The sequence below is a fragment of the Microcaecilia unicolor genome, chromosome 2 (genome assembly GCF_901765095.1).
Source record: "Microcaecilia unicolor chromosome 2, aMicUni1.1, whole genome shotgun sequence".
Taxonomy (NCBI): Eukaryota; Metazoa; Chordata; class Amphibia; order Gymnophiona; family Siphonopidae; genus Microcaecilia; species Microcaecilia unicolor.
In genome coordinates, this window is record NC_044032.1 from 97,416,569 (window position 1) to 97,432,773 (window position 16,205).

At 44.7% G+C, this 16,205-nt stretch overlaps 1 protein-coding gene across 1 annotated transcript in view; it reads left to right on the forward strand.

Moving 5' to 3' along the window:
• Positions 1-16,205, forward strand: part of LOC115461877 (mitogen-activated protein kinase kinase kinase 1-like) — a 94,552-nt gene that overhangs the window by 62,396 nt on the left and 15,951 nt on the right. The window contains exons 12-13 of the mRNA XM_030191937.1: positions 5,821-5,983; positions 7,738-7,869. Of these exons, the coding sequence (XP_030047797.1) occupies positions 5,821-5,983; positions 7,738-7,869 (295 nt within the window). The remainder of the gene's footprint in view (positions 1-5,820; positions 5,984-7,737; positions 7,870-16,205) is intronic.

A 16,205-nucleotide genomic window follows, 5' to 3' on the forward strand; every position in this document is an offset into this window, starting at 1 on the left:
GTCCTTTGCGGATTCCTTGGAGGAGACGGATCCCCGCTCGGATGGAGCGGATGACCCCTCTGCAGCGCGGCTCTTTAGCTCAGAGGATTTGCCCAACCTGTTAGTGCAGGCCATGGGCATTTTGAAGATTTCCTCTCCGGAGGATGTCTCTCCCTCAGCCCCTGTTGGCTCTGCCATTATGCTGGGGACGAAGCGCCCGCCTAGAACCTTCCACGTGCATGATGCCATGCACACCTTAATTTCGGCTCAATGGGATGTCCCGGAAGCGAGCCTTAAAGTGGCTAGGGCTATGTCCCGCCTCTATCCTTTGCCTGAAAGTGAACGTGAGGCCTATCTGTGGCCTACCGTGGATTCTTTAATCATTGCGGTGACTAAGAAAACGGCGTTGCCGGTGGAAGGTGGCACGGCCCTAAAGGACGCCCAAGACAGAAGATTGGAGGCGGCCTTAAGGTCGTCCTTTGAGGCGGCTGCTTTCAGTTTGCAGGCCTCAGTTTGCGGCTTCTATGTGGCCAGGGCGTGCCTGACTATGGTGCAGCGGGCTTCCCCCTCGGATCATTCCTTGAGGGCTGATTGGCCGGCCCTGGAATCGGGCTTGGCCTATTTGGCAGACTTGCTGTATGATGTCTTGAGGGCCTCAGCTAAAGGCATGGCTCAGACAATCTCTGCGCGGCGGTGGCTTTGGCTGAAGCATTGGTCTGCTGACCACGCCTCTAAATCCCGCCTGGCTAGATTGCCTTTTAAAGGCAAGCTGCTCTTTGGGGTCGAGCTGGACAAAATCGTGACCGATCTCGGCACGTCTAAGGGCAAGAAGTTACCAGAGGTCAGGGTTCGGGCTAGTACTCGCCCCGGTACCTCCAGAGGACGGTTTCAGGAAGCCCGTCGGTACCGCCCGGGCAGGTCGGGCTCTTCTGCCTCCTCTTCCTTCAAGAGGAACTTCTCCCCCAAGCAGCATTCCTTTCGCAGAGACCGCCGACCCGGAGGTGCTCCCTCCGGTCCTCCCCCAGGGTCTCATACCCAATGACGGGGCCTCGGTCCACGCCCCAGTGCAGATTGGAGGACGGCTGTCCTCGTTTCTGGGCGAGTGGACCACAATAACTTCAGACGCTTTGGTGCTGGAAGTCATCAGAGACGGCTACAAGCTAGAGTTCTGCCGACCCTTAAGAGACGGGTTTGTACTCTCTCCCTGCAAGTCTCCGGTCAAAGCTGTGGCAGTGCAGCAGACCTTGGACAATCTGATCCGCCTGGGTGCGGTCGTTCCGGTGCCAGAAAATCAGCTTGGCAAGGGACGTTACTCCATTTACTTTGTGGTACCAAAGAAAGGAGGTTCTGTACGGCCTATCCTTGACCTCAAAGGGGTCAATCGGGCCTTGAAAGTTCGGCACTTTCGCATGGAGACTCTCCGCTCTGTTATAGCGGCAGTGAAGGCAGGGGAGTACCTGGCATCCTTGGACATCAAGGAAGCGTACTTGCATATTCCCATCTGGCCTCCTCATCAACGCTTTCTGCGTTTTGCAGTACTGGGCCGACACTTCCAGTTCAGAGCCCTCCCGTTCGGGTTGGCTACTGCTCCGCGGACCTTCTCCAAAGTAATGGTGGTCATCGCGGCCTTCCTGAGGAAGGAAGGAGTACAAGTCCATCCTTATCTGGACGACTGGTTGATCCGAGCCCCCTCTTATGCAGAGTGCGGCAAAGCTGTGAACCGGGTGGTTGCTCTTTTGAGCTCCCTGGGGTGGATCATCAACTGGGAGAAAAGCCAGCTGCGCCCAACTCAGTCCCTGGAGTATCTGGGAGTTCGATTCGACACCCAAGTGGGCAGAGTGTTCCTGCCAGACAATCGGATTGTCAAGCTTCAGGCTCAGGTGGACCAGTTCCTAGTAGCCTCTCCTCTTCGGGCTTGGGACTATGTGCAGCTGTTGGGCTCTATGACGGCCACGATGGAAGTAGTGCCCTGGGCCAGGGCTCATATGAGACCACTACAACACTCTCTGCTGCAGCGCTGGACTCCGATGTCGGAGGATTATGCTGTGCGCCTTCCCTTGGACCCAGCAGTGCGCAAGGCGCTGAGCTGGTGGACGCAGACAGACAAGTTGTCTGCAGGAATGCCTCTGGTGACCCCGGAGTGGATTGTCGTCACGACGGACGCCTCTTTGTCGGGCTGGGGAGCCCACTGCTTGGGAAGGACAGCGCAGGGGCTCTGGTCTCCTGCAGAGGCAAAGTGGTCTATCAACCTCCTGGAACTCAGAGCCATTCGGTTGGCGCTTTTGGAGTTCATCCCGGTACTGGCGTTGAAGCCAGTACGGGTCCTGTCGGACAATGCCACGGCTGTGGCCTATGTCAACCGCCAGGGAGGTACCAAGAGCGCCCCTCTAGCCAAGGAGGCCATGAATTTATGCCAGTGGGCGGAAGCGAACCTGGAACAGCTGTCAGCGGCCCACATTGCCGGAGTCATGAATGTCAAGGCGGACTTTCTCAGTCGCCATACCTTGGAGCCCGGAGAGTGGCAGCTATCTGCTCAGGCGTTCTTGGACATCACGAAGCGCTGGGGCCAGCCGAGCCTAGATCTGATGGCGTCATCGGCCAATTGCCAAGTGCCGCGCTTTTTTAGCAGAGGACGGGACCCTCGATCCCTGGGAGTAGATGCTCTTCTCTAACAGTGGCCGACACAAGAGCTTCTCTATGTGTTCCCGCCCTGGCCCATGTTGGGCAGGGTGCTAGACCGGGTGGCAAAGCATCCAGGCCGGATAATTCTGGTGGGTCCGGATTGGCCCAGACGTCCCTGGTATGCGGACTTGATCAGGCTCTCAGTCGACGATCCTCTGCGGCTGCCAGTGGAGCAGGGCCTGTTACATCAGGGTCCCGTGGTGATGGAGGATCCCTCCCCCTTTGGTCTTACGGCCTGGCTATTGAGCGGCAGCGTCTGAGAAAGAAGGGCTTCTCAGACAAGGTCATCGCCACTATGCTGAGAGCGAGGAAGCGCTCTACTTCTACGGCTTACGCCAGGGTTTGGCGTACCTTTGCAGCGTGGTGTGAAGCGGGCTCACTTTCTCCCTTCACTGCTCCAATTTCTTCAGTGTTGGCGTTCCTGCAAGACGGTCTGGAGAAAGGCCTGTCGCTCAGTTCCCTTAAAGTCCAGGTAGCGGCCCTGGCTTGCTTCAGGGGCCGCCTGAAGGGTGCTTCCCTGGCTTCGCAGCCAGATGTGGTGCGCTTTCTCAAGGGAGTTAATCACCTGCGCCATCCTCTGCACTCAGTGGTGCCTGCGTGGAATCTCAACCTGGTGCTAAGAGCCTTGCAGAAGCCGCCTTTTGAACCCTTGTCGAGGGCATCTCTGAAAGACCTGACGTTGAAAGCAGTCTTTTTGGTGGCTATCACTTCAGCCAGAAGAGTTTCCGAGCTCCAGGCACTCTCATGTCGAGAGCCTTTTCTGCAGTTCACTGAGGCAGGAGTGACTATTCGCACAGTGCCTTCCTTCCTGCCCAAGATTGTTTCTCGCTTCCATGTGAATCAGCAGCTCTGTCTCCCTTCCTTTCGTAGGGAGGACTACCCAGAGGAATTCTCTGCTCTCAAATATCTGGATGTGAGACGAGTTATCATCAGATACTTGGAAGTGACCAATGATTTCCGGAAATCGGATCATCTGTTTGTCCTGTTTGCAGGTCCTTGTAAGGGTCTGCAGGCTGCTAAGCCTACAGTGGCAAGATGGGTCAAGGAAGCCATTGCAGCGGCTTATGTGGCCGCGGGGAAGGTGCCGCCTATCCAGCTGAAGGCTCACTCCACTAGAGCTCAGGCGGCCTCGATGGCAGAGGCCGGGTCTGTCTCCTTGGCAGAGATATGCAAGGCGGCAACTTGGGCATCGGCCCATACATTCTCCAAGCATTACCGCTTGACTGTGGCTGCTCGGGCGGAGGCCCGGTTTGGAGCTTCAGTGTTGAGGTCAGGGATTTCAATGTCCCGCCCTGGGTGAGTACTGCTTCGGTACATCCCACCAGTCTATGGATTGATCAGCATGATGATATGGAAGGTAAAATTATGTATCATACCTGTTAATTTTCTTTCCATTAATCATAGCTGATCAATCCATAGCCCCTCCCAGATATCTGTACTGTTTATATTCTGGTTGAATTTTAGGTTCAAGTTTAGTCTTCAGTTACTTCAGGAGGACTTCGTGTTCAAGTTTTTTCACTTGGATTCTTCAAGAGTTGAGACGAGTTTGTGTTACAGTGAGCTGCTGCATTCCTCTCCCCTCCGTTTTACGGGGCTGAATTGAGACTTAAATTCTGCCGGCACTCCCTCCCGCTTCGTGCGGCTGTAGGGCAGCTTTGTACCCCTCCCGCTTCGGCGGTGTTAGGGTCAGTCAGCTCCTCCCGCGGTTGCGGTTGCAGGATAAGCCAGATCCCCCCGCATCGGCGGGGTGGTGTCCCTCCCCCGCTCCGCGGGGATGAGCTGGACAGATTCCCCTCCCCCACTTGTGTGGGGATGAGCTGGGTTAATTCCCCTCCCCCGTTTCGGCGGTGGTGAGCTGGGCAGAGTGTCCCTTTGTGGGTGTAATTCTCTAAGTGCTGAGTCCTGCGGATGGAGCTTTGATATCGACATACTGAGGAGTTTCCGGCAGCACATGACCACATATAGGGAGGCAAAAGTTTGCTCTCTATCTCCACCTGCTGGTAGATGGACACAACCCACCAGTCTATGGATTGATCAACTATGATTAATGGAAAGAAAATTAACAGGTATGATACATAATTTTACCTTTCATTCCCTGGTAAATGAAAGAAATATCTAAAAACAAGATCCCCCCTTATATTAGTATTATAAATTGATTCGTAAATAAAATAAAAACAATATCCCTTTCCATTACTTAAAAAAAAATCCCAGCATTGTACAGATAAAAATCAATAAACATTAATTTATTGGTTGTCACAAGAGAAAATGGCATATTTCTCAGAAAACACAGTACAATGAAGTACTAGATATATCAGCTTAGATACAAAATATATGCAGGGAGCTATAAAGAATAGACACAAATTGTGAGATTAGACTTTTACGTAGTACTTCAGAGGTAACAGAATGATCCCTCAGACACCAAATTTGAAAATGTGCCCCCTCCTTTACCTTTTCATTGCATTCATTTTCAGTTTGTCTGCGTCATCTATATCCAAACTTTTATATCCCTCAAAGTAGAAGAGAGAGCATTATTACAAACTTGGGTTCCCTGAACAAATATGGTTCTGTTGCCTACCTACTGTAGCTGCAAAATATTGAAACAAACAAAGCCTAAAAATTGCAAGTCTAAACGTGGCATGAAGGGCCTGATTTTATAACAGGACACATGTGAGAAGTCTAAAAAAGTGCCTATTTTAATCCTACTGTATTTTATAAAGGAAACATATGTACACTTGTAGAAAACAAATGCCAACTCACATGTTTATACCTTGTAGGAAGTGTAAATGTTTGCATGTGTTTTTTTCACCTTGTGTACTTGATTTAAAAAAAAAATTCATGCACATTGAAATTCCATCTTCACCACCCAGAGTACACCCCAGGAATGCCTATTCACAGTGCACGTATATACGTATGTGCTGTCTTTGTCACTGCAAGTGTACCACCATGCAGTTTTATAAAAAGCTTTTTCCACATGTAAAACATGCTTTACAAGTGAAGAAAACCTTTACAAAATTACACCTACACACATGCTTTTCTTGCTTTTTTTTTTTTTTTTAAAGCTGTGTTTGGAAATGGAGTCCACTCATTCTTTTGACATTCAGGGTCATTGCATGGGAGCTATCTTTGTTTTTTTTTTTTCTTCTTTAATACCTGAAATAGGTGACTTACGTGAGGAACACAACATCTGAGCAAGAAGAGGTGGTTGAAGCCTTGAGGGAAGAAATAAGAATGATGAGTCATCTGAGCCATCCGAATATCATTAGAATGTTAGGCGCCACATGTGAAAAGAGTAACTACAATCTCTTCATAGAGTGGATGGCAGGTAAAAATGATGTCTTTTTGATTTTTGAGGAGAATACAAATTATATATAGAATGAATGAAGGGGAAAATGTCAAATTATTAGCATGAACATTAAAAAAAAAAATTGTGAGCAAGTCCTAGAAAACCTGTAGAAGTTATGCTACTTGCATAGATAGGCCTTCATCCAAACATGGGAAGCAAAGTAAGAAGTTCAGGTAATTTTTGGTAACTGGCTGATTCCATTTTCAAAAGCCATGCTTAGCACTATTTTATATATTGCATGCTAAAATCAACATTTGGTTCCATTTTGAAATCAAAATGTCATGTTTGGGTATATAATTTTCTTACAATTTAAAGTAATAAGATGCCCCGTTAATTCAAATTATGATAATCTTTTTACTGCTTGCCCAGATAAATACTGAGTATACATTTAATGTAGCATGTCTAGGTCTGTAGGACTGAGGAGAAGTTCGGACCTAGAGCCCTGATAAGAGCAATACAGCGGATTAAAGGTGAACATAAAGTAGTATATTTGCCAAGGGTTGGGAAAAATCCTGTTCACAGGTAGGGAGAAAGTAAAGACAAATAGTTCTTAAACTCACAGTGTCCTCCTGTGGCCTGCGTCAGCAGGGCCATGGTGTGCTCTACTGTCTCTCAAAACAGGATATTTAGCTTGCCTTGGGCCTAGGACCAAATTACAAATTTACAGACCACTTCTAAATATATTACAACATCCAACACTTTATTGTAAATCTTTTAAATTTATAACCCACATAAAATAATGGAAATAGTAAAATCTATTGGACATTAACAGCCCAGATTGCGGTTTAAGACTACTATTCACCTAACGGGTTGTGACACCGAGGAAGGGACAAGAAGACAAGTTATAAGGTTGAAGCATTGGAGGACAGCGAGTTCTTCAATAATATATCTGTAAGGACTGCTAGAAGCATGAGATCAAGTTAAGCTGCAATTAAGCCAATTGATATTATTTTAAGTGGGTTTTAAATTTAAAGATCTACAATAAAGTGTTGGATGTTGTAATATATTTAGAAGTGGTCTGTAAATTTGTAGTTGAATTGTATATGAACCACTTATTAGATTGTGAACCCAGGTATTTGTGTTGGGCCTAGGACCCAGAGATAGGTCTGTCTTTTGCTAGATACCAATCACAGGCCAGCTGCTGGTTGGGTTTCCACAATTCTGCAAGTTCCAAGATGAACTTTGCCTACCTGGGTATCGCATCTGTAAGTACCTAGGGGTCACATATAGGTGTGTGGAGGTATAAGCAGTAGGTCTCCAAGTCTTCCCTTTGGGCCTCCTCAGTCTAGCTGTGCCCTGAGTTTTTATACTCCCTGGGCTATGCCCTTCTGGCCGTGCCTTCCTGTCTGTCTCCTCCCCCCCCCCCCCCCCCCCTTCTTCCCCACCGTGGGTAGGACTGTGAGATTTAAGGTGGTTCTGCAACTGTGAGGGAGTATTGTTAAGGGGAAGCAGTAATATCCTATAGACTTCTTCACAGGGTTGCTAACTTTAATCTTGTTTGGTTTTGGTCTTTTTTTTTTTTTTATTAACTGATTTTTGCATAACCAAGGTTTGATATTAAATTTACTGAAGGGTCTTTGTTGACTAAGTACTTGTGAAAACTAATTTAAGAGCTATAATTTACGTTGTATAGTAAAGTTAAATGAACCCCATGACTTCTGCAGGGAAACCTGCTAATATGTTTTGATTGAAGGCATGTAAATCACTGCTGAATGATACTTTTTATCATTCAGGTGGATCGATTGCCCATTTGCTCAGCAAGTATGGACCTTTCAAAGAAATGGTTATTATAAATTACACTGAACAGCTGCTGCGTGGCCTTTCTTACCTCCATGAGAACCAGATTATTCACAGGGACATTAAAGGTAAGAGAACCTCAGACGTACTTTCAGTACAGAAAATGCTGCTTTTTTTCTTATGTTCTATTCTTTACTTCAAAAACACTTTTTATTATTCTAGATCACAAATAGTGATACAAACAAACATCAAAGAAATGACAGAATAAAATACAACCTTGAACCAGATACGTAAATGCTCAACTAGAAAACAGTTAAATTGTGATCTCCAGTGTAAGGAAGTAACCCCCCCCTCTCTTTGTCCTAGTGAACTGAGCAAAAGGATGACCAACAGCCTGGACTCCTAACCAGGCCATCCTTGTAGTGAGAACTTATTAAAACAGCCAGATACACATGGTCTGTCTCTATACAAAGCAGTCTAATGAAAATATGATCTAAATAAGTGATCAAAGGGAGGACCACGTGATGCAATGAGGGGAAAAGACATGGTTTCTGCCTCTCTGGGGTCCCCATGCTTTCTTTGCCCTCTTAACCTGCTGTAATTGCATCGTTTGAATGCAGCTTTGCTCCCCACTTGTTCCCTCTCGGCATATGGACAAATATGTCACAAAATCAGGTGGTGTCATATCCCCTGAGGGGATTAAAAAGGAGAAAGTCCTACCCCAGTCTTGTGACACTAAGATGGCGCAGCCTCCAGTGAATGTTTGTTTCTTTATTTACCGAAGCACAGCTTCAACAACTTGCTGTGGAATGAGAATTGGAGACCAGACTTGGACAGATGTCTGGGCAATTGGGCCACCTGGAGTCTTTTATGATGGAAACCAATAGCCGTTTGGGAGAGCTTGAGACCTGGGAATTGAAGATTGAGGACGCTGACATGTATGTAAATGAGACCCTGGTGTCTCTGGAGCAACAAGTGAAGCATCGAGTGTCCCTAATTGATGATCTAGAGAATCTCTCGAGGAGGAGTAATTTGAGACTTGTAGGTTTACCAGAGCACATTTCGGACCACTGCCTCCCTTCGGTATTAGAACTGGCTTTGCAAAGAATTTACTTTATCCGACAGCATAGGGTCATTCAGCCTAGAAAGAGGGCATCAACTTGCCCACATTCAGGAGGGCAGGCAGCAGCCTCGCACTATATTCATCAAAGTACACCATTATTTACACAAAGTGGAAATTCTTCACGGTTACTGGCAAAACGGTCTTGAATGCAAAAATTATAGGGACAGGCTTATCAACCTCAACATGTATACGCTGGGAGAGAGGAGACATGATAGAAACGTTTAAATATCTCAAGGGCATTTATGTACAGGAAGAGAGCCTTTTTCAAATGAAGGAGAGCTCTGGAATGAGGGGGCATATGACAAAGTTAAGAGGGAATAGGCTTAGGAGTAACCTAAGGAAGTATTATTTCACAGAAAGGGTGGTGGAGGCGTGGAATGGGCCTCCTGGTGGAGGTGGTGGAGTCTAGGACTGTTCCAGAATTAAAAAAGGCACGGAATAAGCACGTGGGATCGCTTAGGAACAGGTAGAATGGGGGGTTACAGAGGATGGGCAGACTGGATGGGTCATTTGGCCTTTTATCTACTGTCATGTTGCTATGTTTCTATGTAAAAGCAGAATAAGTTGGTGCACGCTTACCAAGACTATTCGGTTTCTTTGCATGACAGCTGTAAACAGTTCACCCCCATATGCACAGCCCTCCACAAGAAAGGCCAGCGATTCATGCTGCTGTACCCAGCAGTTCTAAAAGTCTACTATAATGGCAGTTGGTGCACTTTTGACTCCCCTGATGCAGCAAAGGTTTGCCTGGAGCAATGGGCAGCATCTCAGCCAGCCGGCACCTGACAGAATTAAGCCCTGCATTGGGTTATTTGTGTATGAGAATTCTCTATACACCTGTTCTTTAGTACTATTTGGTTTATTGCATTTGCTTGTGGCCCCGGGGGGGGGGGGGGGGGACTTGTTTCTTTTGGTGAGTTGGGATTTACGTTCATTTCTGCTTATCAGCTGTGTTTAATCGTTGGACAGGAGGGTTGTGGGGTACAGGGCCCCTAGCATCATTTCATGGTCTGCTCCCTTTTCACTGCATGATCATGCTGCGGAAATTATTGGGGGTGGGTGCTTTGGGGGGATGGGATGGCTCACAATGGAGAGTGTTTAGGATTGGGAAGATGACTGTTCATTTTGAGGGGAGGGGTGGGGGGCTGGGATTGTGATAGATGGGGAGGGATTGCCTCTCACTCTGTTTACTGGTATTATACTGTATGGTCTTCTGAGTTGCAGGTGGGAGTTGAATGTATTTTCTGGGTTGGGGTGGAGACTGGGAACCCCAATCCATCCATTTTTGAATCCTTTGTCATTTATTTGGGATTCTGCTTTTTCAGAGGATGTCGACCTCTAGTTGCCAGATAGTTACATGGGAGGCATTTCGTCCCCAGTGAAATATCTTAACAAAGATCCGGTGGCAGGGGGTGGACGTTGCCTGTTTACAAAAAATATGCCTGACAGATCAGGAGAATCTGAATCTCTGGAGAAGTTGGATGGTAGACTGAAATAATCACAGAGGTGAAGAACGGTGAAGAGTGGGTTCTAGGATCCAGGGCCCAGGAGCTCGTCTCACACATGCCCGCTCTTCAGTACGGCATCACGTGACCCCCTATTCTATTCTCTTTAATGAATATTTCAATTGACAGTGTAATAGAACAACAAAAAAAGTCCACCAACCAAAAACAAGACAGAATATGGAAATCAAATGGTGAAAAAAGAAAACACTTCCAAATCTAGCAAACTGAAAATGCCAGCTGTTAACTGCAAAATTCCAAAAAACATCAAAACTCAGTCATCATCAGGATCTCCATTAGCATTGTTGTCTTTATATCTGGGTGGCAAAAAAGCCTTCAGCTGACTAAATTAAAGAAAAATAACCCATATGGATTAGAAGCATATAGTGTTATGCTTATAAGGATATTTCAAGACAAAGTTGCTCCTGAGGCCTTACGGAAGGAAAGTGACAGCAAGACTGAGTATCAAAAGGCATATCTGGAAACATCTTAATTACATGAGCCCAAAACTTCTTATCTTAAAGGAAAGAAATATTGGGTCTTGATCAGGATCAAACAACATAGGGGCCCTTTTACAAGGGTGCGCACCAAATCCCGCAGTAAACAGCAGTTGGCGTGTCCTATGTGCTACCTCGTGGGTAGCATGTGAGACCTTACCATTAGGTCAGTAGGTGGCGGTAAGGTCTCAGGCTGAAAATGGACACGTTCTGGTTTCAAATTTAGTGCACATCCATTTTCCAGTCCCTTAAAAAAAAGGCCCTCTTTCCTGGACGTAGTAAAAAAAAAAAATGGCCCAGTGCACACCCAAAAGATCTGCTTGCACTACCGCAGACCACTTTTTACCGCAGCTTAGTAAAAGGACCTCATAGTCACCAATAAGGAGACTTTGCTCACTGTCTCGGGTAATAGTTCTGCAGAGAGCTCACCTAATGAGTTAGAAGCTCTAGGCTTCAAATCACCCCCTCTCACACTGAGATTTGTTTTTGAAAGTAAAATAATAAGCAGATGATATAGAGGGGAGAGAAGACCCTGGAACTTCTAAAATCTCTTGCAAATAACTCTTAAATTCAGCTGAGGTTCATTCTTAGTCTGGGGGACTTCAGTAACCTGTTAAATACCGAATACTCATGGAAATACTTAAGTAAGAACCACCAGTTGATATGAATTACCTCAGATCCATGATCTATGTGCAAATTACATAAGAAATAAAACTAGGCAAAACAGATTAAAAACATGGCATAGCATTAGTACAATTCAGAAAATAACCAAGTCTTCAAAGAAGTTTATCATGATTTTTCTAAGAAGTTCTGATTGAAGGTCCATTGGGGACTCCATTGGGGACTTCATTCCATTGTCTTTAAGATACATAAGAAAATGCAGTTCACTGAGATTCCTCAAGTCTAAACACAAAAAAAAAAAGGGGGGGGGGGCGGGTGGCAGCTGAAGGACACTTTATTGCAAGGACTGTAGTGGGCCCGAGCCTGAAGGATACATACAGCCAAGAAGTCTTGCAAACAGGGTGGCACACCTTGAATACATTTGAAACTTTGACATACAACTTTAAATTTAAAGTGTCATGGGTTTGATATACAGCCTTTCTGTGGTACAACCAAAGCGGTTTACGTGCAAGTACCTTTCCGTGTGCTTAATGGGCTCATAACCCACATTTTTGTACCCGGGGCAGTGGAGGGTTAAGTGACTTGCCCAGAATCTCAAGGAGCTGCAGTGGTAATTGAACTTGGTTCCACATGATCTCAGCCCACTGCACGAACCATTAGGAGCCAGCAAAGAACCTCTAAATAGGAAGCACATGATCTCTTGAACCTGCTTGTGAATTAACTGAAGATGACCCAGTAGAATTTTTGTCAGGCCAACATCTAATGAGCTACAGTAATCCAACTTGGCAGTGTACATGAGTGAACAATGAGACAGAACAGTGGGTTTTTTTAAGCCTGTAAAACTGCCTTAATTATTTCCTGAAGTGTATTTCTCTAGTTTGGCCAGCAAGTGGTGCATGTTTATGTTTTGAAGCTGCTGCAGAACCAAGACTGTTCTCTTTGTTTAAGCCTTTTGGAAAGGCAGTCTGCAGGCCCAGGAGTTCAATTTCATTTGGATTTTACTGGCGTTTTCCTCAGACTTAGCCAGGGAGAAGAGAGAGATCTTTTTGCTGAGGTCCTGTGATCAGTAATATTTGATAATCTGTGAGCAGCATATTTGCTGATCGCCATTTAGAAAGTAAACAAATGTTTAGTCAATGTTATAAGTGATCCATATTTCAGTTACCTGTTACTGTTTTGCTGATTGCACTTTTTCTATTTCACTGTTCAAGTTCTGACAATAAACCTGATTTAGTTTGTTGACTCTGCCTGTCTGGACTGATAAAGAATCCTGGTGGTTTGTGTGTTGGATCTGTGAGTGCTTTCTGGGAACTGTGGCCTCCAGTAACCTAGCAATCACTGGGGATAATTTGAGAGCGGGAGACTTGCCCAGAGGCGGTTGGGACCCAGTCAGTGGGAGGGGGGTGCTAGTGAACTGAATCTTTTACCTCCACAATTTCAGCAGTCTTAACAAGATAGTGGAGGCTTTATTTTTTTGATCACCACAGAGCTTCTGATTTTAATAGGTTCAATTTTAATGATGAACATGGGTTCAGTTTTATTGATGAACATATCACAGGAGTAAATTATGAAAACATTTACTGGATATACTCATCTATAAATCTTGTGTTTAATTTGAGGGCAGTTTTGGGACTAAAAATGGCAAAAAATCTGTGACCTGTGTATAAGTCAAGACCCGGGTCCTACATTGCTGCCCTTTCCTCCCTCCCCTCCAGCATCTCTCCTGCCTTTCCCAAACCCATCCCCCTTCCTGTAGCCTACAGCTTCACAGATTTCAAGAGGATCAGAACAGTCTTAAAGCTAGACAGAAACAGCTAAATCATCAGATTTTAATCTATGATAACCAAATTTTTCAATAGGTCTACACTCACACACTTCTGTTTTTCTTTACAAAAAAAAAAGCAAAAGCTATCAGTTTCACTCGCCAACTCTTTCCACACATCTTGGCTGAATCTATTGCTTGAGCCGTCAGCCAGTCAAATAGCTTTTGCCCGTCACCTGATAATTGTCATATACACTTCTCTGCAGGCATGCCCTCCTTACAATGTACATGCTTGGCACAAACTTTCAACCAGTCAGTACATTTACAGATTTTAAAGTCACTGCTGTTTATTTTTATCACTCCCCAGTATCACTTGCACATCTCCACACCGCTTGTCTTGAATTTGAACACTGTACAAGATCACCCTGAATTAAGAGTTCTTCCCACACTAGGGACATATATAGCACTGGTTGTATTCTTTCAAGCAACTTCAGCACGGCCAGAGTCTGTCTACCGTACTTCTGTAAAGCTAGCAATAGCAAGAGTGCTATGGCACTAATGAGAGTGACCCATGGTCTATTGAAGGGTTTTTGATGTCAAATTTCTCAACATATAGACGAGTATATACAATATTGTTTGTTATAGACTCATAAAAACAAAACAAAAAGCCCACATGCAGATTCAATAGTACCTATGTTGGTGAAAACCTAAAATATAGCAGTAACATATGCTTCATCAGGACAAGGAAACAGTCCTATGTATTTTTTTTTTTTATTAGGATTTATTTACTGTCTTTTTGAAGGAATTCACTCAAGGCGATGTACAGTAAGAATAAAACAGCAATAGGCAATTATAGCGATAAAAATATTAAAATAACAATACAAAGTATGGCATAGTATACTAAACAATGTCAACACAATACGCAATAGAACATTTTAATTGACAGTGAAGGGTATAAGCAAAGATGGAACATATAGATAGGTAAGAGAGTAAGAGGAGTTAAAAAATAAAGTGACTAATTTAGCAAAAGCCAATGAGGTCAGAGAGATGGTTAAATATTATCTCAGCTAGGGTAGGAGTGGATAAACATGTTGTGCTGCAGTGTGTGCAGCCTGTGTCGCTCCTTGTGTGTGAGTGAGACTTTCAAGTTAGTTACTTCGTCCATTAAAGCTGGTTGAAGAGCCAAGCTTTTACCTGCTTCCTGAAGTAGAGATAGTCTTGTGTTAAGCAGAGCCTTTCAGGGAGTTCATTCCAGAGTGTGGGGGCTACTCCAGAGAAGGCTCGCTTGCAGGTATCGCATCATATATTGTCTTTTGGAGAGGGTGTGGTTATTGATAGTCCTTGAGAAGACCTTAGTGTCCTTGGTGGTGTGTAGAAGATCATCCTATTTTTCAGGTACTCAGATCCATTTCTTTTAAGGGCCTTGAAGATCAGACATAGAGTTTTAAATTTAGCTTTGTATTGTGCTGGTAGCCAATGAAGGTTTTGCAAAAATGGTGTGATGTGGTCACATCACTTACAACCTTCTGTGAGTCTTGCTGCAGCATTCTGAATCAGTTGGAGCTGGTGTAAGACCCTATGTAGTCAGACCGTTGTATAGTGCATTGCAGTAGTCCAGTCTTGATGTTATCATGGTATGGACAACTGGGATAAGATTTACCTTCTCGATGTAAGGAGAGAGGTATCGTAGCTGTCGCAAATAGTAGAAGCAGCTCTTGACGGTTGCTTGGATTTGTTGAATCAGAGTAAGTGTTGAATTTGACTGTATTCCCAAGTTCTTGACTTGTGATTTGAGGTGGAGTTCGTACTTCCTAAAAGAGATTTTGATGTCAGGTATGTATCCACTTGAGAAGTTTTGGTTTTACTTTGGTTCAGGCAAAGTTTGTTGTGTTTAGCCCATTCTTGAATTGATGTTAGACAGGCAAGTACATGAGTACCCCATACTGTGACAAACCAAAGATCCATCAAGCATAGTATCGTGTTTTCCCAACAGTGGCCAATCCAGGTCGCAAGTACCTTTGAAATCTCAAAGAGTAAAATTCCTTGTTGCTTATTTCAGGAATAAGCAGTGGATTTCCTCAAGTCCACCTTAATTCGGGTTATGATTTGTTTCTTGTAGGAAACCCTGCCTCACTAACTGCTTTTACCATATTCTTTGGTAATGAAATCTAAAGCTTAAATTAACACATTGAGTGAGGAAATATTTTTTTTCTGATTTGTTCTAAATTTACTACTTAGTAACTTCATTGTGTGCCCCCTAGTACTTGTAATTTTGGAAAGAGTAAACAAGCAATTCACAGCTACGTGTTCCACTCCTCCCATGATTTTATAGGCCTCTATCATATATCTCCCTTCAGCCATCTTTTCTGCAAAGAGCTGTGGCCTCTTCAGCCTTTCCTCATTGGAAGGAGGGAGAAGTCCCATCCCCTTTATCATTTTCAGTCGCCCTTCTCTGTACCTTTTCTAATTCTGCTATATCTTTTTATGAGATGTGGTGACCAGAATTGCACAGAGTATTCGAGGTGCGGTCATACCATGGAGCAATACAAAAGCATTATAACATTCTCAGTTTTATTCTCCAGTCCTTTCCTAATAATTCCTAACATTTTTCTTAGCCACTACTGCATACTGAGCAGAAGGTGACACCTAGATTCTTTTCCTGGGTGGTGACTCCTAATGTGGAGCTTTGCATTACATAGCAATAATTTGGGTTCCTGTTTCCCGCATGCAACACTTTGCACTTGCTCACATTTAGACATCTACTATTTGGATGCCCAGTGTCATAAGGTCTGTGACAAAACAGTGGGTATTAAGCCTGTAAATTATATTGAATAGTTCTTGAAGTGTATTTCTCAAGTTTGGCCAGCAGGTGGTGCATGTTTATATTTAAAACTGTTACAGAGGAATGAGTGTTCTTTCTTTTTAGATAGCACATAGGTAAAGGAAATGCCTGTAGTGA